We start from the raw sequence: 26438 nt of genomic DNA on the forward strand, positions 1-26438 counted from the left end.
ATTCACTTAAATGCTTTCTCAGCATCTTAAGAAAGCATGAATGACTGACTTTTAGAGGACCAAGATTAAATGTATCACCCTTCTTTCATTATCTGATGAACATCTTCCCTTAAAGTCCATTTGGTATTTATACAGAATTTTATTTAAAGCCTCATCTAATCTGACAGCACTTTGGGAGCTAGCCTCCCTGGTTTGAAAAAAACAAACAGTGTATAATATAAAGATACTGATAGCGTAACCTTTTCAAATGATTCTGCAGTCCTATTTTATTGGCTGATTATCAATAATGTCTCATGGATTGTTATCACAGAGTGGGCAATTTTAGATGACCTAGAAAAATGCTAATTTGATCTTTAATTAGAATAGAGAGGAAGACAGACCAATATATAGTTTCTGGAATTTTGCTTGGATTTCTGTATCTTATTTTAGTCTCCTCATCATTTATTATCTGACTCTTTGTGAGTTTATATGCTAAATTTTATCAGGCATATTTCCCTCTAATTGGGTTGAAGATGGAATTCAGTCAATAATTCTCCACACAGTCCTGTTAATTTTTCCCCAAGAGGAATTATCTCTACACTTGTATTTTGTTAGGCTTTTATGTTAGCCATGTCTTTTTCTAAATTACAGATATTTTCAAACCTCCATCAATCAGAAGAGGAGACTAAGATGCTGCCATGGTGGTAATATAACAGTATGCAGATTGCAACAAATGCCTCTATCATCTGCAAAGGTAAGGTCAAAAAAATTCACTAACTTCATCTTGTTCTGCTGAGTACCTCCAAATGTCTTCTAAGAGGGAGGCTCAGAATTATTATTACCTAAGCTTAGTTGTTTTTGTCCTTCAGGTTCCCTACCACAATCCAGTTTTGTTATAATGCTGCAGTGTGTACCATGGTGAGGCATCACAGATTCTATGCAAATCTGATTCAAGGACAGAGAACATGGGGAGGATTGGGTTGTGGGCAGATGAGGTAAGTTCTTTTATATCTATATTGAACTTAATATTTTTTGAAAGATATGTTTTATATATAAATAAAAAAACATCTTTCGAAAAATATTGCATGTAATACTTTCTGGAACAAAAACTCAGTTTTAGATGATTCACTCAGTGACCCTCAGACTGCTTTTTGGAAGTATTCAGTGCATACTGATAAGGTAAACAGCATTTATTATTTTACTGTTGAAGGCTCCCTTTCTAATTTCCTTAAAATCATGTGGTTTTTAAACAACGCATCATTAACATTGCGTACTTCAGTAGAACCTGCTTGAGGATGTTCTCTGTATTTTATATAGAGAAGAATAAGATTAGAGATTACTGTTCCAGTTCACATTGTATTGTATTCTGTTACTCTATAGGGCCTATTTAAATGTAGTCTAGTCTCAAATAGAAACCAAGCCTATGTGAGTAAAATGTATAATTGTGTTCTAACAATGTGTTTTTATATAGATGCCAATAATTTTAAAATAATCACAGCGCTGTGCACTTTAAAGCCCCTTCCACCCGACAATCTCAAATCACTTTACAATACATTAGTGAATTACACAGAGTACCCCTGTGAAGTAAGCAAGCATTATCTATTAGACAGAAGGGGAAACAAGCATAGAAAGTTAAGTGACTTGCTCCAAGTTCCACAGGAAGTCTCTGGTAGAATCAAAAATAGAATCCAGGTCTTTTGACTTCCAGTCCAGTACTTTAGCCAAAAGATCATTACAACTTTCTGCAAGGCACACAGAATATCAAATAGATTGTAACAAAAATCCTCTTAAACCGTTGTATCAATTATTTGTCAGAGCACTGAGTTTAAACATAACTCTTATTCCGTTTTGTTTTGTTTTTTTGCTTATTTTAAAAAAAAAAACATACAGTATAGTAGAATCAACCTAAGGTAGATATTTTGCCATCAGAATAATTCAAATCACTACAGAAAAAGGAACATCACAATTCATATTTTACAGTGCCTTTTCTGTTTATTAGAAAAGGAGTACTTGTGGCACCTGAGAGACTAACAAATTTATTTTAGCATAAGCTTTCGTGAGCTACAGCTCACTTCATCGGATGCGTTCGATGAAGTGAGCTGGAGCTCACGAAAGCTTATGCTCAAATAAATTTGTTAGTCTCTCAGGTGCCACAAGTACTCCTTTTCTTTTTGCGAATACAGACTAACACAGCTGCTACTCTGGAACCTGTTTTCTGTTTATGTATCTCATCATTTGTTTTGCGAAGTAAGTAACATCTCAGTTCTAAATTTTCTTTGTGTGGACTAGGAATATAACTTCTGAAACATCTGACAGAAGATCTACTTTCTCTTTTGTAGAGCTTTTTCAGAATATAATGGTTTTGATCAACTGTAGGCTTTTTCATTTCTAGAGTCTTATCCTGTGGAAAACTACGCCAAAACAGTTGAATTCCTAAAGAATGTCTCAGTTCAGGCAAGGAATAGAATCATAGAAGCGTAGGGCAGGAAGGGAACTCGAGAGTCATCTAGTCCAGTCCCCTGCATTCAAAGCAGGGCTAACTATTATCTAGACCATCCCTGACAGGTGTGTGTCTAACCTGCTCTTAAAAACATCCAATGATGGAGATTCTACCACCTCTCTAGGCAATTTATTCCAGTGCTTAGCCACCCTGACAGTTAGGAAGATTTTCCTAATGTTCAACCTAAGCCCACTTTGCTGCAATTTTAGCCCATTGCTTCTTGTGCTATCCTAAGAGGTTAAGGAGAACAATTTTTCTCCCTCCTCCTTGTAACAACCTTTTATGTGTTTGAAAACTGTTATGTCCCTTCTCAGTTTTCTCTTCTCCAGACAAACCAAACTCAATTTTTAGAATCTTTCTTCACAGATCTTGTTTTCTAAACCTTGAATCATTTTTGTTGCTTTCCTCTGGACTTGCTCCGATTTACCCACATCTCTCCTGAAACATAGCACCCAGAATTGGACACAATACTCCAGCTTAGGCCTTAACAGCATGAAGTAGAGTGGAAAAATTACTTCTTGTGTCTTGCTTACAACACTCCTGCTAATACATCCCAGAATGATGTTCATGTTTTTATTGGGTTTTTTTCTTTTGTTTAAACAGTGTTACACTTTTGACTCATATTCAGCTTCTGATCCAGTATAAACCCCAGATATCTTTCTGCAGTATTCCTTTCTAGGCAGTCATTTCCCATTTTGTATTTGTTCAATTGATTGTTCCTTCCTAAGTGGAGTCATCTTTGGTGACCCCTTGAGGTCAAGGATGATCTCTTTCACAGATTTTTGTTTTTATGGGTCCTTTGGTAACTGAGGAATCTGATCCTTGAGCCACACAGATTGGTTGGCAGACATTGCCGGTGGTTTCTGAAGTCAAGGTTGGGCCACAATTGCTGCATGAATGTTGTCTTTCCTTTCTTTTCTGGTGTTTTTCTGTGACCAGGGTAAGGCAATTTCCCTCAAAAGTGGACATTCCCTCTCTGACAGAGTCTTTGCCAGTTATCCCTATCCTGGGCTACTGTCTCGCAGGGTCTGGTGTCAATGCCACTTTTCTTGATGTTTATCTTGAGGATGTCTTTAAAGCATTTATTTTGGCCTCCCTGCTTCCTTTCTCCTTTGGTGAGTTGTGGGTACAGCAGTTCTGGTAAGCATATATCAGGCATGCCCACACAGTGCCCGCTCCACCTCAGATAGTGCGGGATAATCAGGGCCTCAACACTGAAGATGTTGGCCTCTGTGAGGACACTGACATTAGTGTGGCAATCCTCCCACTTTATGTTGAGGATCTTCCAAAGAAACCGCTGGTGTTGGCGTTCCAAGTTTTTCAGGTGTTTTCTATAGGTCACCCAAGTCTCACCGCCACAGAGAAGAGTTGAGATTACCACCACTTTATAAACTAAAAGTCTACCTTGTGTTCCTATGTTGTGATTGTTGAACACCCAGTGAGACAATCTGCCAAAGGCAAGGCTGGCACAGCAGAGTTTCTGCTGATTCTCGAAGTCTATGTCTGCCCTCTGTGAGAAATGGCTGCCAAGACAGGCAAAGTATTCTACATTTCCAGTTCTTTGTCGATGTTGGTCTTCCTTGCTAGGTACTAGTGGGTGGAGAACTTTTGTTTTGGCAATGTTCAGAGTTAACCCTAGGCTTTTGTAAGTCTGAGAGAAGAAATTAAGGTTTGTTTGTAGATCCTCCTTTGAGCGTGCAACTACAGCCCAATCATCTGCACACTGGAGTTCAGTTATTGTTGCCAATATTACTTTAGTTCTGGCACGGAGATGAGAAAGGTTGAAAAGGTTGCTGCCAGTCTGATACTGGATGCCAATACTCTGTGGTAGACAGTCCTGGGTTAATGTTTTCATGGCTGCTAATAAAATGGAGAAAAGGGTGGATGCCAGCACAGAACCTTGTTTTACGCCAGTTTGGACGACAAAGGTCTCAGAGGTAGAGCCACTGAACAGGATGGACACAGTCATCTGGCCATGGAGGAGTCTTACAATGGTGGTAAATTAGTTTAGGCAGCCAAATGTTGACATGATTTTCCAGAGAGCCTCACGGTTGACAGAGCTGAAGGCTTTGGTCAGATCGATAAAGGCGATATACAGCTCTTGATGTTGTTATTGACATTTTCCTTGGATCTGCCTGGCTGCGAAAGTCATGTCAGTGGTGCCTCATGATGGTCTGAAGCCACACTGCAAGCGGGAGCAGGCGTTTCCATAAAATTTTAGCTAGAATCTTCCATGGCATGGAGAGGAGGGCAATGCCTTGATCGTTGCCATAGTTGGGCATCTCCCTTTTTGAAAATGGTAATGATGTTAGCATTCCATAAGACAGCACCAGATTTTGAGGAGGAGAAAATCAAGCTCGTTAGTCAGTGTTTATCCCCCCACTTTCAGTACTTCAGCTGGTATGCCATCAGGACCTAGTGCTTTATTGTTCTTTATTTGTTTAATTGCTTCGACGACCTCCTCAGGTGTTGGTGGGTTGGCACGAGTTTCCCAGACTGTGTACTGAGGGATGGAGTCAATGGTGTCATCAGTCAGTCGATTCTCAATTTGGAAGCTTATGGTAGTGTTCCTTCTAGTACTCTTCGATGGATTTGTTATCTTTAAAAAGGGTACTACCATCTTCAGATCCCAGAGGTGTGAGGCCACTTGAGCTTCGTCCGTACAGGGTCTTTGTCTCACAAAAAAAACCTTTGCATATCATGTCTGTCAGTGAAAGTTTGGATTCCTTTAGCTTTGTCCTCCCACCATTTCTTTTTAATTTTTTGGATCCTCCTTTGAACTTCAGTTTGAGCTGATGGAAAGACCTCTGCTTCTGACTGGATGATCGGTGGTTTTGCCAGTCACAGAAAGCCTCTCTCTTCTGGTCCAAAAAGGCTGTAATCTCAATGTTGTTGTTCTCAAACCAGCCCTAATGGCAGCAGGTAGCAAAGCCAATGGTTTCCTCACATGCATTATGGATGGTCTGTTGTAGGGCTTCCCAGTCTTCTTCGACACTTGTGTTGTGATTTTCAGGTGTGCATATGATAAGTTTTTCACTGAGGAGTGTTTTGAAGTTCTCTTGGTGCACTGAGGTTTGAAGTCTTTGGATGTTGTACTGCCATCTGTGTGATTTGGATTGCTTTCTATGTTTCAGTGCAACCCTGATGTATATGACTGACTTCACTAGGCCATGGTCAATCCAGCAATCATTGGCTCCTCATAACACGAGTGATCTGAACATCTCAGAGTCTGTGTTCTTACAATTATATAGTTTAGGAGAAGCCACTGTTTTGAGCGGTGCTGTTGCCAAGTTGTTTTGAACCTGTTCCTTTGTCTGAAGATTGTGTTTGTGATCACAAGCTCGTGCTCCGCACATTTCCTGAGTAGAAGGATGCCATTCGATTGGTCTTGCCCACTCCTTCCTTCCCAAACATGCTACTCCGTACATTAGAGTGGAGTACTTTTCATTTGTCCTTATTGAGTTTCATCATATTTACTTCAGACCATTTCTCCAGTCTGTCCAGACTATTTTGAATTTGAATTTTCCTATCCTCCAAAGCACTTGCAACCCCTCCCAGCTTGTCATTGTCTGCAACCGTATAAGCGTACTCTGTATACCATAATCTAAACCATCGATGAAAATATTGAACAGAACCTGAACCAATCCCTTCAGGACCCCACTCAGTATGTCCTTCCACCTTGACTGTGAACAAAAATAGATATCTTTACAGGCCACTTGAGGCAAGTCATAAGTTTTCCACTGATTGTTGCAATATATTCTCATTTAGCTAAAGGAAAACAAATTAAATCTCTGTTGTTCTGCAGTAGGTGGCTGCTTTCATTATTATAATGAACCCTGACCCTCTGTGTGTTTTCTCACAGAAATCTAGGAATTAATAGTCTACAGCAGTGGTGGGCAACCTGTGGACCATCAGGGTAATCCGCTGGAGGGCCGTCAGACAGTTTGTTTACATTTGCACAGCCGCCCACAGTTCCCAGTGGCCGCCGTTCGCCGTTCCCAGCCAATGGGAGCTGCGGGTAGCAGCATGGGCTGCAGGGACGTGCTGGCCGCCACTCCCAGCAGCTCCCATTGGCTGGGAATGGTGAACCACAGCCACTGGGAGCTGCAGGCGCCCATGCAAATGTAAACAGTCTGGCTGCCCAGCAGCGGATTATCCTGATGGGTCGTGTGCGGCCTGCAGGTTGCCCACCACTGTTCTACAGCATCCATTGTATTGTATTTACCTCATATTTCTGGATCATTTTAAAGACTCACTCACAACCTTTGACACTTAAAAATGCAACAATAGTCTAAGATTGCTCCTCTCCAATAAGGACTGGTTGAAGGGTTCTGTGAGCCCTCTCAAGTGCTCCATTCACTAAACCATTACTCTGGAGTATTCTTGAGAAAAAGGCTATCATAAATATAACCATGTCTCAGGCTTTCAGTGACTCAGAAATTGGACAAACAATTAGCTTAGAACTTCTGAACTTGTTTTCCAAATTCGAGACATTTTTATTCTTAGCAACAAGTCTAAGCTACACATTTTGTCTTTCCTTTTAGATATTTCTTTACGTTTTATTTTGTAGTATAATATTTTACCTTCGTTATCTTGTTGCTCATAGCACCCGATGTGGTGTTAGTTGCTGCATTATTTCTTATGTTTTTGGCTTTATATCTGTAGCTGATGAAACTTGCAAGGCCCACACACCCAAAGTTACAGTATCTGTCTAGAAACTGGTAACTCATCCTTTTTTTATTTTCTTCCTGTGTTTTGATGTAGTTTGCTAATCCTTTTTTTCAGATGCAGGTTGCTCTTCATTAGAAGTCTGTTCCTATTTCATTTAGCTCCAGAAGAGGAGAAATGTTCAAGTTTTGGTGGAGGCACAGAAGTAGGTAACCAATGAGATTACCATAATGTAGGACTTAAAAATGAAGAAGCAAAGTTGCTGTGAGAGAGTCAAAAGCACAACAACAAACTCAGCTGAAAATAATGCATTATGAATTGACACAAATTGTACTACTGTTCAGACACACTACCCGCACAGACAAAAAAAAAAAATCAACAAGTATTCAGGATGAAACACCAACTCAAATTAACTCTATTTCCTCTACGGTATTAAAAAGCTTGCCAGACATTGTGAGTAACACCAAAGCCAATGGAAGTTTTGCCTGTGACTTCAGTGAGGGCAGAGTTTCACTCTGTGTGTTATGAGATAATGGTTGTATGTTGCAACATCTAGACAGTGCAAATATCAAAGAGTGAGCTGGCCTTTTAAAGGGAGTTGGATTCAGCTCTACCTATGCCTAATTATTCATGTTCCAGATGACGGGTTTGCACTTGTGCTGGTCTGTGGGTCAGGTGACCATATGTTACAGGATGATAGCCTGGGAGCAGGGATTCCTAAAAAAGGGAGCCTGCTGTATCAGAGAGGGAAGCCAGGAGCTAAAGAAAAAACTTTACATACATCACATAATTCACTCGCTTCTAGCAAGTTTCTCTTTAATTTTCCAACATGGAGAGTGGATTTTCTTGAACACCAGCCAGGTGGAATCTGATACTTGCAGCCTCACAAGGCAATAGAAATATACATGGCTATCCTACCACAACAATAAAGTCAACTTTAGAGGAATCACCTTTTTAAAATAAATTCCATGCAATGTATACAAAAATAGAGTCAGTAAGCTGCTTCAAACAAACTGTGGAAGGACTATCCAGAATCACATTCTTATAATTATTAGGGAAAGCCATTCTTAATATTTCATTCTAAAGTATATTCTGATTCTTTCATAAAAGTTTCTTATATGTGCAAGATTAGATAGCCCTGCTACTTAAAGTTACATATTAAAATAGTTTCTCATCAAGTTAAAGGATGTCCTGATGCTCATTCTGCAGAGAGAGACAGCAACACATTGTAGAAGTCAGGCCTGTTAAATCCAATTCAGTAAGAAGGTCCCATTTTGCTTCATCATTTCAAGCCAGCATTTCCAAGAACATTCACTGACAAGAGATCCGATGAAGTGAGCTGTAGCTCACAAAAGCTTATGCTCAAATAAATTTGTTAGTCTCTAAGGTGCCACAAGTACTCCTTTTCTTTTTGCGAATACAGACTAACACGGCTGCTACTCTGAAACCTGACAAGAGATTGAACATTCACATTGTTAAGAACCAAAATCTGGCTCAAGAAATTAAAAGAAAAACATTCCAACTAGTATGCCAATGGTATAATCTGTCCTAAAACAATTAGTCTCTAAATGAATCGAAAGATCACAAGATTCACACTTTATATTACAAAAATAATGGACGACTTCACCATATTGGCCTGTGCTTAAATCAGGATCTATGTCATGGATTCATCTTTTGACAGCACATTTACATCAGTGCTATATAATCAGGTAAATAAGGTCAGCTTTTTTCCTCCCCTTCCACCTCCCCCCCCCCCCCGGCTTACTTGTGTTAGAGACAGACAAATCTACAAGTCAAATTAAATTAGGAAAGACAGTAGCTCGCTGCTACTGTACATGAAGTGGTGCCTTTTTCTTCTTTAAAAAAATATGATAAACTTATTTAAAAATATTACTATAATGTGACAAGTTATAACAAACTTTGTACATTTTATAGCCTACTTGCAGTGTCTGTATCAACAAGCCTTAATTATATATCCTGTACATCACCCATGAACTATGACTATACCAAGAATCCTGAAGTGTAACCTGTTCAGGGGTCACTTTCTTTAAATTTTTATAGCATTCTAATGCAAAGTCATTTTGCACAGGATCACATAGCAAAACAGAAGGTTTGCTAATTGAAAAAAAGGTTTTTTTGTGTTGTTTTGTATTCTCAGATGGATTGACAGGAGGAACTAGAAGAACCTATCTGAAAAGAACATAAGCTATCCATGACTTATGACTACCAATGATTTCTTTTCACATATTTTACAACAGGAAAGAATGAAGTTGGACAGAGTAAATTTGAGGAGACTGGACAGTTTAACAAAAGCTAATATGTATTTTGACCCACCCTAAAGAACTTCTTGTAGTTAGTAATATCTTTATAAAAGGGCTAGCTGGAATATAACCGAATGGGTTACTAATCAAAGTGCACATTCTCACTGAGCTCCAACAGGCAAAGCTAAACATTTTCCTGCCATGTATATGATCAAGTAAAATCTACAAAATATTCTGAAATTGAAAGTTTAGTGCTTCTGTAGTTTGGAGGGAAGCTTGTCATCTCCTATTCAGCCATTACAATACTTACCATCTTTTAATCTCTGTGATACTTTCTATAATCTGCTGTTATATATTTATTTTGTTCAATTTAAGATGAATTCTGCTTTGATTGTTACATCTAAGTGTAACCCAGGGACCATTTGATGCCAACTATCAAAAGGCACAGAGGCGTGCATAAGGTTTTTCTTGAACATTCGTCAACATCTGAAGTTTTTCTCCCTGTTCCTATTGTTACAAGACCCATAACTAGAGAAAAAAGGGCTGGAATACAATCGCATGAAGCATTTCCCATTTTCTTGATTCACAGAGCAGTATGATGACAAGACAGTCATACTTGAAGCACGAGGGCATTGCTGGGATTATAAAAGATAAAGGAAACCTTCACAACAATTAGAACATACCAATATACCATAGTTACCTTCGCATTCATGAGCATGTTGTATGTTAAACACTGGCCCTGTGACCTAGCAATTACAAATCATACTAGAAAATATAACATATATAATAGTTCCAAGGACAGAGAGAGAGAAAAAGGAAGAATGTCTGGACACTACATTTATGCTACAGCAGATCCGTCTCAGGACAGAAGAGATAGGAAAGTCTACTTTGATTAACGCTTTTTTTTTTTTTAAACAGAAGCCAGAGACATAGTATGATTCAAAAATTTTAAGGGAACTTTGCACAACATTTTTATCTTCCAGATAGTAAATATAAACTGTGCTACACTGCAAACAACTTATTTTATTCAGACCATTGACAATCTTCTTATTAAATAAAACTGTCAACATTAAACCAATCAGCCTCTTGCAGCCATGCTTGTTTTGCACCATAAAACTGTCAATATACCAATTCTGATGCATTTTATGCTCCAGGAAAAAAACTATTATATTAAATCTAAACTATGCTCCGAGGTATATAAACTCTAGGAATTTGTGCTAATCATGGGGGTTGTGTCAAGGAGAATATCTGTCACATTAAATCTTGAATCTGTTACTGATCCAACTGTTCCACTTAATCAACAGCCAAAAGAAGTGGTAAGAGTCCTCTCTCTGCCTCTGACAGCCAATTACCCAAAGAAAGAGCAACTGGCTGCTAACAGATCTTAATAATCCACAGGGCCTGGACAGCTTTTGCTTTAAAATAATTTAAAAAAAAAAAAAAAAAAAAGCTTTTCTTTTTGACAGAAATCAATGAATGGCGTCTTCAACACAGCAAGAAGAGAGAGTTGGCTCTGCCTACAACTTAAATCTCTGCAAAACAGCAGAGTGCCAACAATAGAGTCACATTTCTCACTCATTCACTGGATTTATTAGAGTTTTTTCATGCTCACAATAATCTGTGCAACACTTTTGCCTCCAATGTATTACCTTTTACACAACATACTTAACAGCATCTATGATTTCATCAACAGCATGGCACTGGGAGAAATGAAGCATCTTGGTTTTCTATTTTAGTAAAAATGAGCTCCTTAACATAGGGACCTTGCGTTCCTGACTGGAAAGCACCAAGTATACACTGTGGGCACTATCATACAAGAGTAATAAATACCAACACCACGCTGGTACAGGCAATCTTTTCCCTCCTAACAGATTTTCCTTAGAGGTATCCCTTCCAAGTACTGGCTCACAAATATAAGAAATTGAAAAGCCGGATTAGGTTCTGATCAAACTGTGAGGTCCTTTGAAATGGGAGGCACTGCATAAATATATTATTTTTATTTTAGTTTATTATTCTCTTCAGACTTTAAACAGAGATCACTGATAGGATTTTAGGCTAAGATTTTTCAAAGGACCTAAGAGTTAGGCACTCAACTGCCATTGACTTTCAAAGCAATGTGGGCACCTGTCTTCCATAGGCTTCTTTAAAAATCCCTGACTTAAATCCTCATAAAGGGATTGACAAATAAATTAAATTGCAAAAATATTATGAGAAGTAACCACATGTGCATGTTCAGCACATATTTCTGAACTGTAAATAACCTTGTCTGTTTCAAAATGTGTTTTGGAGAACAATCACCCAAAATACCACTTGGAAGAAACAGGCTTTTGTTACATAGCATGCAAGAAAGGCTTCCATCAATGTCTAAATAAATATATTTTGACTCTGTATATCTAGGAAAGGGTTAAAATTCTAATAATTTATTTAAAATCAATTTTAAAATGCAATGTTTAATCTAAGACAATATACACAAGTCTTAGCACAATGTAATTTAATACTGACAAGTTATGAATCCCTGAAAATAGGTTTTTATAAATGGAAATCAATGGTGAACTCAGAGGTGTCACCGTATGGAACCTTGAAAAATACACAGTACTATGACTTTGTTTTCTATCAGAAAATGTTATCCATATAAATATTTCCTGTTACATTATTATCCAAAAATCCTTCAAAGGCAAGCCATGTAAAATATCTTATTTTAAACATTGTGAGAGAGGGCACTAAAAAATGCAGTAGGTTTTTATTAATTAATGTAAAGCAACAAAGCTGATCATTCAGCACAGCCCTGTGCTCCCCTCCCCTCACGGCTTAAATTTAAGAGTGCTTCAATTCCGCTGCTCAGCATGTTAAAATTGAAATTGTGACTTCTGCATGTCAGCAAACAGGAATTTCTGGTTTACTGCTTAGCACCAGGTGAAGAGGATTTCAAGAGAATTTTTATGGCAAACTGAAAATTATAGCACATTTACAATTTCTGACCCAACTGATTTTTTAAAAACTCCTGTGACTAACAGCAGCAGGTTTTATATGTTAGCAAACATTCTTCCTCTCCCAAAGAGCTGTGCTGAACCACTGTGGAAGCAAGCAAATTTGGTTTAAAAGCATTGACTCAGATGTGATGACAGTAATAATAATCTAATTCTAAGTCAGTCTAATAAAATGTTTAATGCTATATCTTAAAGCTTTGAGTTTTTGTGCTTCTAGAGGCAGGAGAAAATTGCACAATTAAACAGTCTTCACCATGAAATGCAAACTCCTTCTGGTCGCAGTGTAATTTCCCAACTGCAGAATTATCAGTGCAATGATTTACTTTTCTTAAGGATGAACACATTTGCATCCGATGAAGTGAGCTGTAGCTCACGAAATGCTTTATGCTCTAATAAATTTGTTAGTCTCTAATGGGGCCACAAGTACTCTTTTTCTTTTTACATTCCATAATATGCTTGTTCACTGATTCAGATGTAAAATTGCTTTTGTACCTTCCCAGCCTCCAAAAGAATTAGCTGCACATATGGATTCCCTATCGTACTAGATTTCAACTGTCACAGTAATACAACTCTGAAATACAGTCAAAAGACAAGAATTTTGAGTGCATTTTAGGAATATGGATTACAATTAGGCTTGGAAGAACTAGATTTTTATTGGTGAATATCGGTAATCATTTTACTGTACACATACAAAAATATTTCCGCTGATAATTGAAATTTACAGATAGGCAATATAAAGAACTGCTGCTTGAGAACTTACTAGAGTTTGATTTAAAGTTATTTGTTTTGTATATTTTGACATGTGATGTTGAAAATTTGTGTTTTAACAGTTATAAAACTTTAATTTTTTTAATCCCAAGGTCTACTGTCATAAAATATTTGTCCAACTCCCCCATTCTCTAAAACATCCCCCATAATTTCCCACAACTGTGAAAATTTAAATTGACAAAAAATGGGAAAAATGCTTAAAATATAATTTTGTACAACTGTGAAAATGTAAGTCGATACATTTTAAAATGCTTTAAAATAAACATGGATGTCTGTCAAAATTATAAAACATAAACACTGAATTCCGCCAAGCCTAATTATAACAAGGGTAAAGCATTGTGTTATTGTTGCTTTTTTCCCTTAGCCAGCTCTTTATATCAGGGAGGGCTTTTTGAGTCTTGTGATTTGTAATTCTCCATGAACCAAACTAACTCTAAATATATTTTTAATTGCTACTGGAAGATACTGCACTGTCAAGTACTGGTTAATTCTGAAAAGCACCCATATGTAATCATTAGTCAAGCTCATTACACATATATGTTCCAGAGAGAAAATGATGTCTGTTATAAACAGCTGATCTTTTCTGTTTTATTATTTGCTTAACTAGTAAATGTTAAAATGGTCCGATAATCAGGAGCTTTTGTTATTTGTTTTACATCTACTCATTCCAATTTTGTACGTTCTCCCTTTTGCTTTCTGTCAGATAATAATGACAACAGGCAAAGGGAACTTTTAGGTCAGCCATTAGTCTGTCAGATCTTTTCCATGGTATCTAGATCTATGTAAGATATCGAAGCTGTGGTGTGCCACTAGATGGCACTCTTATATGTGGAGCTAAGCACAGTAGATGAGATGTTCATAAAATTACCACTGTTAGATGCAACACTCGTCCTTTCTTCTTCTTTTACTTTACTGCTGTTTCTTGTGTGTTTTTACAGTCTTCTCAGATACTCTCACCCTAAATCTGTTGCAGTGGAGAAACATTAAATGGTATGGTTTACAAAGGGACTCTCTGTGTGGTGAGATGTGGGAATTATTATTTGTTCCTATGATTTCTGCATCATCATCATTTCACCAATTCTGAATTGACAGACTTTCCTGTCTTCAAAATCACAGGTAGCAGCCACCAATAGGCTTAAGATTTTTGGTGTCATCTTTATCCTGCTCTTGAAATGGTCTTTGCCACCATGATAACTGCTATAGCTAGTGAAAGGAGAGACTAGAAGCAACAACAGATGTTTTAGTCTGTATCCGCAAAAAGAAAAGGAGTATTTGTGGCACCTTAGAGACTAACAAATTTATTTGAGCATACGTTTTCGTGAGCTACAGCTCACTTCACTTAAAGTCTGGTGAGCTAATGTATGACCTTATCCAGACCACACAGTTTTAGAATTTCATCAAGTTCGTACATGCATGATCTAAATCATAATATTAAAATGATTTGTATTATTTTCACTTATTATTCTAAATAAAAATAGACAATGGTACTGTCACTGGCCATTTATGCAATGGTTTTACAGCTCTTGGGTATTATAGAACTGGGTCAAAATAGTTTGGCAACTTGTAGGAGAAGTTGCATGAAGCATTGTGTCATTTGGGGATGTTGGGATTTTTGCAGTTGGGAGAAGAGCATCAGACCTTGTCATGAGGGGTATCTGCAGGGTCTGGAAGCTCAGACTGTGATCTCAGTAGCAATTCCCACTATGATTCATAGGACAGGAAGGCAATTTGCCATGCTAATCAGACCTATTATTGCCTATGAAAAGTATCAAGTCAATAAGATCATGAAGGTACAGTAACCATCTCCAAAGGCTGCATACAAATAGGATATTATGTCTAACCGTTAACGTCTCAAATACATGACTTAGCCACCAAATGCCAGTCTTACCATTTCCTTCACTGAAGTTTCCTAAGATGGGGACACTGTTCCAGGAGTCTGAGCTTTATTTGGTCTACAGGGAAAGCTTTCTGGTTCTTGGCTTCCAAAATGCCATTTGGCAATGACAAAACAAGACTATAACCCCAATTTGTGACCCTAGACCAATAATGACCCTAGTCATTTTACTTAGACAATCCAAGGCCTATGAACCTCAAAAAAAAAGTCACAGCAACTCTTTAGAACATTTAAATTAGCTATAAGAACTTGGAAGAACGATGACCTGATTGATGTGAAACGAAGAAAGCTGTGAGGAGGAATGTAAGACAGGTATGTAAAAGAACTTTGTTCTCATGAAAAATAATGAAAAGTTGATAAATAAATAAAATCACCCATTTGCCAACTAACTACTTCAGCCCCCAGCATATAGTAAGACTATTTTTCATTAAAAAAGATATACAGTACAAGAGTAGCAAGAGTTAGATCAGGAGGCCTGCATGGCTGTTGGAAAATGAAATCAAAGCTCAACAGGGGTAACAGACAGCACTTGCAAAAGGCTGTCTTAAGGAAGGGGCAGTGCCCTACACTAGACTTCATCTAGGAAGCTAGTTGCTAAACTGTGAATTCTCAAAATTCTAACTATAATGCAGTTATTAAATACATGATGTAGGAAATTCAAAGTAGAAGGGATAGAGGCTACCTCAAATACAAGGCTACAGATTTTTATTTTTAATCAACCAGGAAATTTTGTCCAGATGTGATACCATGCATCAGAAGTTCTGAATAGGCTGGCAACTAGATAAGAGTCTTGGAACAGAAGTTTGCATTGAAGGAAAAAAGAAAATTAAAACCTTGAGCCATTTCCAAGAGTTCTTCCAACAGTGTTCTGTTGGGCCAGCCTGCGGTCACCAATATCACTGATGAGGAAGGTAGGCGTCATCATGCCTTTATCATCACCCAGATGAATGGGAATAGAAGAAAGATCTAAGACAGTTGAAAACCCCATGTTACTGTGAAGACATTCAGCATTCAAACCTCTCCTTTCTTTTTGTCAGAGAATCATCTATGGATCGGCAGATCAAGTAACTATACTGTAGAAGGCTTGCTTGATGGAAGAGCACCGCCAGGTGGATGCCCCCAATCCTTAGAAAGCCCGATGGCATTCTCTATACCCAGCACATGAAGGACTTTGATGGAAGGAAGGTTTATGTCTTTGGAAGGTTTATCTCTGTGAGGAAAATTAGACTTACTAGCACTGATAAAGCCAAATAGGATGCATGTCACCGTGGATCTAGCAGAGATGTTACAGAACTAATAAGGCTTTTCTGATCATCCTTAGCTCATGAAGATTGAGGTGAAGTTCCTTCTTCATGTCAGGCCAAAGACCCTGTATATTTTAATCCCAAAATGGTCTCCCCCATCCCTCTAAAATCAAATTTGTATCTCCAGTGACTTAAACTATGCCAATTCCTGAAAGAAGCAGACCTTGGGGAATGTCTTCCCTTCTTCACCACCAAAATACATACTTTTTAACTTAAGAAATGGGAGATATTACCTACTGGTTTTCTGCAGTTATAATGTCAGAGACTAGAAACTATTGGAAATATCTTAGATGTAATTTCACTTCTAGCGCCAACCAAATAACTAGAGTCCAACAAACCTTAAAGGTTCATTAGGTTTGTTGACTGTGAACTGCTCCTGTTGTAAAGTCTTTGCCACCAACATCTACTGTCGCCCGAGAGATCTGAATCTCTGAGAACTGTCATTAACTTCAATTTATCTGAAATGTCAACCAGCCAAGATTGTACCGAGAAAACTTTTCTTGCCACGAATGAAGAAAAAATGGTTACCTACCTTTTGTAACTGTTGTTCTTAGAGACTTGTCGCTCATACCCATTCCATTCTAAGTGTGTGCACGCCCATGTGTGCGGCCATCAGAGATTTTTGCGTTAACGGTACCCGTAGGGCTGGCTGTGGCACCCTCTGGAGTGTCATGTTCATGCCACAGTATATCAGGTGCTGCCAGCCCTACACCTTCTCTGTTCCTTCTTGCCGACAACTCCAACAGAGGGGCAGGAGAGTGGGTAACAGAATGGACATGAGCAACATCTTGAGAACAAGTTATGAAAGGCAGGTAACCATTTTTTCTTTGAGTGCTTGCTCATGGTGAATCCATTCTAGGTGACTCACAAGCAGAATAAACAGAGGTGGACTCTGAGTTCACAGTCTCTACTCTGCCAAAGCCAATATCGTCTCGAGCCTCCTGGGTCAGCATGTAGTGCAATGCAAATGTGTGGACAAACGACCAGGTCACAACCCGACAGATCTCTTGGATCGGCACCTGCATCAGCAAGGCTGATGATGATGATGATGCCTGTGTCCTAGTCGAATGAGCCGTCACAATCGCCAGTGGGGCACCTTTGCCAGCTCGCAGCAGTAGCGAAATCAGGCTGTGATACAAGACAAGATTCTCTGGGCTGACACTGGGCAGCCTTTCATCCTGTCAGCAACAGCAACCAACAACTGTGTTGACTTACAGAATGGCTTTGTTCTATCAATGTAGAAGGCCAGCACCCATCTGATGTCCAGGGTACACAGCCTGCACTCCTCATCCATCGCATGAGGCTTTGGACAAAGGACTGGTAAGTAAATGTCTTGACCAGCGTGAAACTGGGAGATGACCTTGGGCAAAAAGGCCAGGTGCGAACACAGCTAGACCTTGTCCTTATAGAAGACCATATAGGGCGGCTCCGATGTGAGCGCCCTGGTATCGGATACCCTACTGGCCTAAGTTATAGCAACCAAGAAGGAGACCTTCCAGGAGAGAAACAGAAGAGAGCAGGAAACCAAGGGTTCGAAGGGGGGACCCATGAGTCTGGAGACTCCAAGATTCAGGTCCCAAGGGGGGACCAGTTCCCAAACATCCGGGTAAAGGTGCTCCAAACCTTTCAGGAAGTGCCCAGTCATGGGATGGGTGAAGACCGACAGGCCTTGAAGCCGAGGGTGGAACGCCAAAATGACTGCCAAGTGTATCTTAAATGAAGATAGCAACAGACCCTGGTACTTAAGGAGTAGTAAACAGTCCTGGATGTCCTGCAGCAGGACCTCATCCGCACATGTGTGTCGGTCCGCGGCCCTACACGTGAACCATTTCCACTTTACCACATACGTAGCCCTGGTGGTCAGTTTTCTGCTGTCCAGCAGGACTTGTAGCACACCAGTGGAACACCCCCATTCGTCCACACTCAGCCATGCAGCAGCCACACTGCCAAGTGCAGCAACTCCAGGTTCGGGTGCAGCAGGTTGTCATGGTTCTGGAACAGCAGATCCAACCAAAGAGGTAGCTGCAGCAGGGTGGCTGCCAAGAGACTCAGCAGCATGCCGAACCAGTGTTGACGAGGCCACGCAAATGCTATGAGGCTGATCATTGCTTTGTCTTGCTTTATCTCGAGTAGGACTCCATGGATTAGCAGCCCCGGCGGGAAGGCGTAGATCATCGCTCCCGAACACAGAATCAGGAAGGCGTCTGACAGGGAGTCCTTGTCCCTGCCTGCAGAGAACAGAACACGTGGCACTTCCTGTTCTGTCTGGATGCAAACAGGTCTACCTGACAAAGATCAGGCTGACCACCTCTCCATGGAGTGACTATTAATGGTGAGACGAGAAGGTTCTGCTGAGGTGATCTGCCAAGATGTTTTTGGCTCCAGGCGAGTGGGCAGCTGCAAGGTGAATGGCGTGTCACACACAAAAGTCCCAGAGGTGGAGCACTTCCCGAGAAAGGGCCGAAGACCTGGCTCTGCTATCCCTGTTGATGTAGAACATTGCGGCTATATTCTCCATCAGGACCTACACCACCCTGCCCTTCAAGTGGGGCAAGAACACCTGGAAGGCCAAGCAAACCACTTTGATCTGATGTTGATATGAAGGGCCAGATTATTGTGTAGCCAATAGCCCTGGATGTTGAGCTCGCCCAGATGGGCTCCCCAGCCCAGCTCCTCAGCCCAGTTTCAATGTGTCCAAAACCAGGGTAAGTGACAGAAATGCGATCATGAAGGGAATCCCCTGCAGCACTGACTCTGGATCCAACCACCAGTCCAAGGACAAGAGGAGGCAGCCTGGCACTGTGACCACTCATTTCAGGGAGTGAGTGCTGGGGATATAGACAGAGGCCAGACATGCCTGCAGAGGTCGTAGATGAAGATGGGCATGGCTGACCACATACGTGCATGCGGCCATGTGACCCATCTGACACAGGAACATGTGGGCAGTAGTAAGCCGTGGCTCTGCACATGGGCAATCAAGTCCGACATGGCCTGGAAACAAGCTTCTGGAAGGAAAGCCCTGGCTCACATGGAGTCGAGGACTACGCCAATAAACTCTATGCATTGCACCGGCGTTCACATAGATTTTTCTGTGTTTATTAAAGGCCCAGATCGTTTCAGATGGATCACACCAGGTCGAAGCTCCGTCGGATCTGCCCTTGATGAGCCAGTCGTCAAGATGTGGGAACATCTGGATCCCCCAAAGTCTCAGGTAAGCTACTACTGTCTAGTCTACTGTCTGTCTACTACTGTCTACGACTAGTACTGTCATGTGTGTTGTGAAAACCCTGGGGCTGAAGACAGGCCAAAGGGTAACACTGAACTGGAAGTGACACCCACCCACTATGAAACCCAGGAAGTGCCTGTGGCCCAGGAATATGGAGACATGAAAGTACTTGTCCTTTAAGTCGAGAGCGGCGTACCCATCCCCCAGATCCAAGGAAGGGATGATGGAGGCCAAGGAGCTTCTATACCTCCTGAACAAGGAGTTGCTCGTGAGAAGGGCCCCTGAAGAGGGACGTGAAAATGGGGGGGGAGGGGCAGGCAAGAACTGCAGGGTATAGCTCCAAGCCACTATGTCTAAGACCCAGCGGTCTGATGTAACCCGCAACCAGGCCAAGTGGTAGGGGAAAGGCGGTTGAGGAAAAGGCAGGTAGGATCTGGTCGACTGACTGGGGTGTCACTCTCAGGCACACCCTCAAAATGATCATTGCTGGCCCTCTGGGTGTTTGGCTGCTCTAGGCTGGGCTGGCAAGCGGGAGGAAGAAGGGCGACAAAAACTAGCATCCATTCTCCTTGTAGGTCTCTGACTATGCTGCCAGAGTCTTGGCAGTGGTGGTGGTTGGAAGGGCTTCCTCACTGACTGTGGCGCGTGCATGCCGAACGAGCGAAGGGTAGCACTAGTGTCCTTCAACCCATGCAGCCTGGCGTCCGTTTGATCCGAAAACAGACCAACTCCATCAAAGGGGAGCTCCTGGATCGAGGCCTGCATCTCCTGGGAGAGGCCTGCCATCTGGAGCCAGGAATTATGTTGCATGATCACTGCTGACGAAACCACCCATGCCGCCGAGTCCGCCACATCCCATGCCGTTTGCAGGGAGAATCTGGCCGCTACCATGCCCTCCTCCACCAGAATGCCAAACTCTTGGACCAAACCCTGAGGGAGGGATTCCTGGAACTTTTTGAGATGGTCCCAGAGATTAAAGTTCTACCAGCCCAGCAAGGCCAGATGATTCACCACCTGAAACTGCAGACTGGCAGTAGAATAAATCTTTCTCCCAAATAAATCAAGTTTCTTAGCATCTTTGTTTTTGGGAGACAAGGAGGTGGGAGCCTGCTGTCTTTTTTGTTGTCCGCAGATACAACTAGTGAGCTCAGGGGTGGATGGCTGTGATGTTACACCCCATATTTTTTATGGAAATACAATTAGGATATGGATATGGCATAACAGATATATTTTATGCAAGATGGGTCTTGTAAGGTATCATTGGAAAGGTTATAATTTACTGAATGAGATTATCCAATTTGTATGCATGTATCGTTTTTGTATCTAAAGTTAAGACAAAAATAATTGACTATGTAACAATTACAACTTCGTGTGGACTTGGGAAACACCCACCAGACAACAGGCCATCAGCCTTGATAGGCCAATTAGGAAGAAACAATATGACTTTGAAGATACTAATATCTCTGCTTCCTGAGAGGAGTCCTGGGACATTGCTGTGACACTACTAGGTTATGTCACCTGGTACTAAATGCCATCTTGGACTTCTAGTAATTTTCCACTAAAACGAGGGGGAGTTCAAGACTGGGGAAAAAAAGATGCCACCTTATGTAAATCTTGCTTAAGGGTGGGGAGTAAGTTGATGTGGGTTCACTCTTCACTAAATCTCTACCCAAGATGACTGCTAGAAACACCTGAAGAACAAGGACAAAGGGAAAGAGGGAGGAGAACTGAACCCAGGCTGGAAAAGGGATCTGGTCTGTGATTAAGATACCTGAAGATTTAAGCTGCAAGCAGGATAGCAAACCTTCAAGAATTTCTGCAACCTGCCCCAAAAGCAACATTTAGAGTGAGAAATTACTTCTTGAAACCAGTCTCTTTAAGATCTTAAGCTTAGTATGTGTGTTTTGTTTTATTTGCTTTGTTCTGTTTGCTATCCATTATAATAACTTAAAATTTACCTTTTATAGTTAATATATTTGTTTTTAGTTCATTCCAAAACCCATTCTAGGCAATTCACATCATGCGGGGGGGGGGGGGGAGGAGGCGGCAGAGAAGCTGTGCACATCTCTCCCCACACTGAGGGAGAGGGCAAATTTTTATGAGCTTGCGTTGTGCAGATCTTTCTATACAGTGCAAGACTATTATTTTGGGGTTTACTCCCCACAGGGGGTGTGCACTTGAGTACTGGGCAATTTCCTAGTTCAATCTTCCCATAGAGAGCTGCTTGCAGACTCTGTGTGATTCTACAGGTGGTGCGTCCCTACCTGTGTGTGTGTGCTGCCATAGGCCAGAGAGCCTGATTCAGCATAACAGGCTAGTGGAGCAGGCAGGCTCAGTGAAACCCTAGCACTTCAGGTGGCAACCCGAGGGGAGGGGGGGGTGGTTCCAACCTGTCACAGTGGGTCTAAAGGTATTCAAAACCTTTGGCCAGCACAAAGTATTTTTTTCTCAGCCTGTTTCGAAGTGGGCGGGATGGAGGAGTGGGTCTGCCACAAGGCCTTAGCTATCTTGAGGACCTCATAGCCAGGCATGGCGACTCGGGTGGACATAGAGGCCAAGACAACATTGAAGAGGGTGTCCACCTGCTCTGCCATCTCTTGTACCTCGAGCCCCAAGTTCTCGGCCATCCGCCGGAGAAGGGCTTGATGTTCTCTAAAGTTATCCAGCAGGCTAGCTCTAGAAGATCCCGTGACAGCCTCATCTGGGAATGACAAAGAAGACTGGACCACTGGTGAGGGTGCTGGGGTCTTGACCACCATCATAGAAAGAGGCTTTGGGTTGGCAGGCTCCTCCTCCCCAATCTCAGAATGGGCTTCCAGAACCAGGCCCGGTGCCAGCTGGGCCTCCACCCGATGTTCCACCACGGCCACCGAGGAGTACTGTGAAGGAGACATCGTCACAACCAGTACATCCCACATGCTCCAATAAGACCACTGCGCTGGCCACTGGCCATGCTGCCACTGTGGTGCTGCCAACCAGGGAGCAGGCTCCGGGTGCCCAGTCATGCCGAAGGGACCGTGGCAATGAGCTGAACTGGCCCTCCGTACCGGAACCTCCTTCCAGCGACCAGGAAGGAGCCGTCAAAGCCTGTGTTTGTTTGCTGGTCATGGCTACAGGTGACCGTTGCCCAGGCGTAACTGAACGGTAAATGTAGCATGGAGAATGGTACCAGTGCCAAGGAGACTGGTACCGGGACAGGGAACGTTCCCACCATGCCGGTGATCGGGACCGACACCTAGAGGACGATCATTGAGAAAGTGAGCTGTGCCAGGAATAGCATGAGGAGCATCGGCCCCGTACCAGACAGTAGCACTCTGGGGATCTGGAAGTTCGTCTGGGTGACTGGCAACGCGATTGGGATCGGCCCCAGGATTCCCAATGCGGCAGGGAAGATCGACGCATTCTGTCCAACGACCAGCATTGTTCCCCTGTGCTCTGAAGGGTCTTAACGGCGGGCTTGCCGTATTGAGGAGCCTTTGCTGAGTCCTACGGCACTGGGCTCATCATCAGAGCAGGAGGAGACCTGTGCTCTCTCTGCAGTGAGGAAGCCTGAAATGATGAAGATGCTGGCAGAAGTGTGGGTCCCATACCGTTCCCAGGAGTCAGTGGCAGACCTTTAAGGGAACTGGGCGCCCCAACCAGGGAGGCCCAAGCGCGTGGCTCCGGAGCAGTCTGGTGGGCAGGCTCAGTGCTGGGGAGCACTTCTTGGCCGCCTTCTTCAGCGCCAGCATGCCGAATGGAGTCAGGTGCTGGCAGAGCTCTAAGGCTCTCGGCACGACCTGCCTGGACGGCTTGGAAGCCGGGTGGAGGGTAGACTCCATCAGGAGTGTCCTGCTCCTTCTGAGTGCAGGGCCAAAAGTTTTTGTAGATCCGGCACTGCTCCTTAACATGTGATTCCCCCTGGCACTTAAGGCAGCTACCGTGGAGGTCACTCACAGATATAGGCTGCAGTCTGAGCAGGGCTTGAACCCGGGAGACTGGGGCATGCCCCACCTGGGGCAAAGTCCCACTCTCACCCTAACTACCAACAACTACTTAATTACTTAAGACTAGCAAAAGCAAACTATTTATAACGGCTTTAAGGCACGAAGTTCAGAATGGCAGACAACTGCTAACTCTTCCTAAGCAAGAAAGGTGCTCGAATGACCACCACTGGCAGTAAGAAGGAACTGAGAAGGCATAAGGCTGGCAGCGCCTGATCTACCACGGCATGAACGCAGCACTCCAGAGAGCACCACAGCCGGCCTGGCATACAAATACCTAGAATGGAATCAACATGAGCAAGCACTCAAAGAAAAACCCATGGCATTGGTGGCCATATTAATGGCACGTTAGGCAATGATCGTCTAGCAATGTGGTTCCTGGACAGAAACAACTGCTTCTGCTTGGAAGCAAGCCTAACAGCTCGTCATTGAAGTGAATCCCACTTGCCCATTCAATCACAACCCTGGAAATATACTAAGCACAGATCAATTGGGCAGCACAAAGTTCTAACTGCCCTTCTATCTATCATTCTATGCAGATAGTTCCACAAGGAAATATTCGCTTATAGGAGAAAAGCAGATGTTTTAGTGCAAGAGGCAACTGCTAGGACAATTACAGGGCAGAATATGAAATATTCTGGATATCAAAAGGGAGCATATCATATCTATTAGTGTAAGAGGACAGGAAAATCTTGCAACTAAGTTAAAAATAAACAGACTGTATTGCACTTTATACATTTCTTCTTAGGATTTACAGAAATGTGTAAACCTTCAAATTATTCCTAATGCCTAGCGCTAGGCCTGAATGGAAAGACATACAACAATATTTAGTGTACGGAAAGCATGGAATTTCATGTGATCAACAAACAGCCTCAGTTTTATGGGCTTTTTAGATACAGTAATAGATAAAAATTTCACATAATTTAGATTGCTCAAGAAAAAAAAAAGTACATCTAAACACACATCTGGCCCAGAGTAAAATACGAAACAAAACCAAAAAGCCACAGTACTGGTGTTGAATTACAAGCAATTCAAAAGTTAGGCACAGGTCATTATGTGTACAAATAAACCTGGCATGGCCTGTCAAAGGAATAAGTTTCATATGTTTGCCCTTTCTGTTTTCTGTAGCAAACAGGTCCTGCTAAAATGAACAAATGCTTATTGTCTGCAAGGTAAGCCTCTGAACAGGTGTGATAATCCAAATCATACTATTGCCCTTCACTAAAACATTCCAATTTTCAGTCATTATATTTAAAATCCTGGGCCAAATTCATCCTTGTGCAAATCGTGTAACTCATTTTAGTAAATGAAGAGAAACCAAAGATGAATTTAGCCCAGTGCCTTTTCTGCTACGTGTTTTGCTATTCTAATCTGATGCTGCAGCATCCCAACATTTAATATGATACTCATTACCCTTCATTTCACTTCTCAAATCCTTTTCCCTTTTACAGAGGATAGGAGGTGTCCACAATTCTTCACCACTCCTTCCAGTCCATGGCACGAGTTCTGATATCTTGGAGCTCCAGACCTTCTCTTTCCATTGTATCTTTGGTCTTTCACACCTTTTCTTGATCCCTTCTTCCTCCCATGCTTTCTCTGCTGGTCATTCTTCTCCCGTTCTGATTGTATGTCCAAGCCCATCTGAAATGTGTGTTCACCAGCCTATCGCTGAGGGTCCCAAGTCCATCTTCTTTAATTCCTTCCATGAACACACTGTCTACCCTCCACTTTCCTGCCATTCTCTTTAGTATATTATTTTCTACTGCCAGTATCTTTTTCTTCCATCTCCGCAAGACCCACTGTTTCCAAACCACAAAAGAGGTAGGGACAAACACGTGCAACATACACTTTTCCTTTCAGTTTGTTACTCTATTGCTTGTCCCACAGTACTCCTGCCCCCTTTTTCACTGCTGCCTATGCACACTGGGTTCTTCTTTTCAGTTCTACAGATCTCTTTCCAATGACACTAAGTGTACTTTCAAAGAACACAAATTCTCTCTCATGATTCAGCATCTCCTGAATTCTCAATCAAAAGATCTTCTTTCACCTTCCCAACCTGCATAACTTCAGTTTTCTTTGTGTTTATCTTTAAACCATGGTCTTCAAACACAGACCCATTCTGATACCGTATTTACCAATTCCATTTTGCTGTCAGCCAAACGGGCCAGATCATCAGCATTTCTACATCTCCACAGGCTTGGTTCTCCTGCTAATTAACTCCATATCTATGATGAAGAGAAATGGACTCAGCACACTGCCTTGTCTCAATCCCACGGTCAGCTCAAAACTCTCCGAAATTCCATGTATTTTTACAACCTTAACTCTTGACCAGCAATACAGCTTCTCTATCATCTCCACTTCTTGAAGTCCCCCTCCCAACCATCTCAATACTCCAAACATCCACTCTCATGGAACTAAGTGATATACTTTCTCAAGATCAATAAAGGCTACATAACAGTTATGCCCTCTGTGACCCAAGGTGCCTATGGTAGCCCACAATGAAAACACTATGGTTAGGACACCCTGCAAAAAGAAGCACAGATTCTCCCAAACCTGGTAGCTAACACAGTAGTTACATTCACCAACCAGTCACAAACTCTGTTCCTGATCCCCTGCACTGGTTATCAAGAAGCTTAAAAAGAGAAATCACACAGCCCTCTTTATTGCATCCCAGCCTCTGGCTCCCAACCAGCAAATAGGCCCAATAAAGTGAGAAGTTATTTAAAATTCTGTTCACTATACAAAACGTTCTTCTGATCCCCAAAGGGCCAGCCACATTACCAGATCGATACTAGTTTGGATCTTACTCAAAATACCATGCTGCCAGCCAATCCTTTAGTATCTAAAACTAAAGGTTTTATTATAAAA

The 26438-nt window shown here is 41.8% G+C and overlaps 2 protein-coding genes across 5 annotated transcripts in view; both read right to left on the reverse strand.

Annotated features, from left to right (window-relative positions):
- Nucleotides 1–26438, reverse strand: part of MED13L (mediator complex subunit 13L) — a 415135-nt gene that overhangs the window by 261705 nt on the left and 126992 nt on the right. The window lies entirely within an intron of this gene.
- Nucleotides 2708–13576, reverse strand: LOC122456749. Its single transcript, XM_043497784.1, has 2 exons — nucleotides 8596–13576; nucleotides 2708–8461 (listed from the first exon to the last, which is right to left on the reverse strand). Exon 2 carries the CDS (start codon nucleotides 4446–4448, stop codon nucleotides 3435–3437), a length of 1014 nt encoding a protein of 337 aa, XP_043353719.1. The 5' UTR covers nucleotides 4449–8461; nucleotides 8596–13576; the 3' UTR covers nucleotides 2708–3434.

This window comes from Dermochelys coriacea, chromosome 15 (assembly GCF_009764565.3).
Source record: "Dermochelys coriacea isolate rDerCor1 chromosome 15, rDerCor1.pri.v4, whole genome shotgun sequence".
NCBI classification, from domain to species: Eukaryota; Metazoa; Chordata; order Testudines; family Dermochelyidae; genus Dermochelys; species Dermochelys coriacea.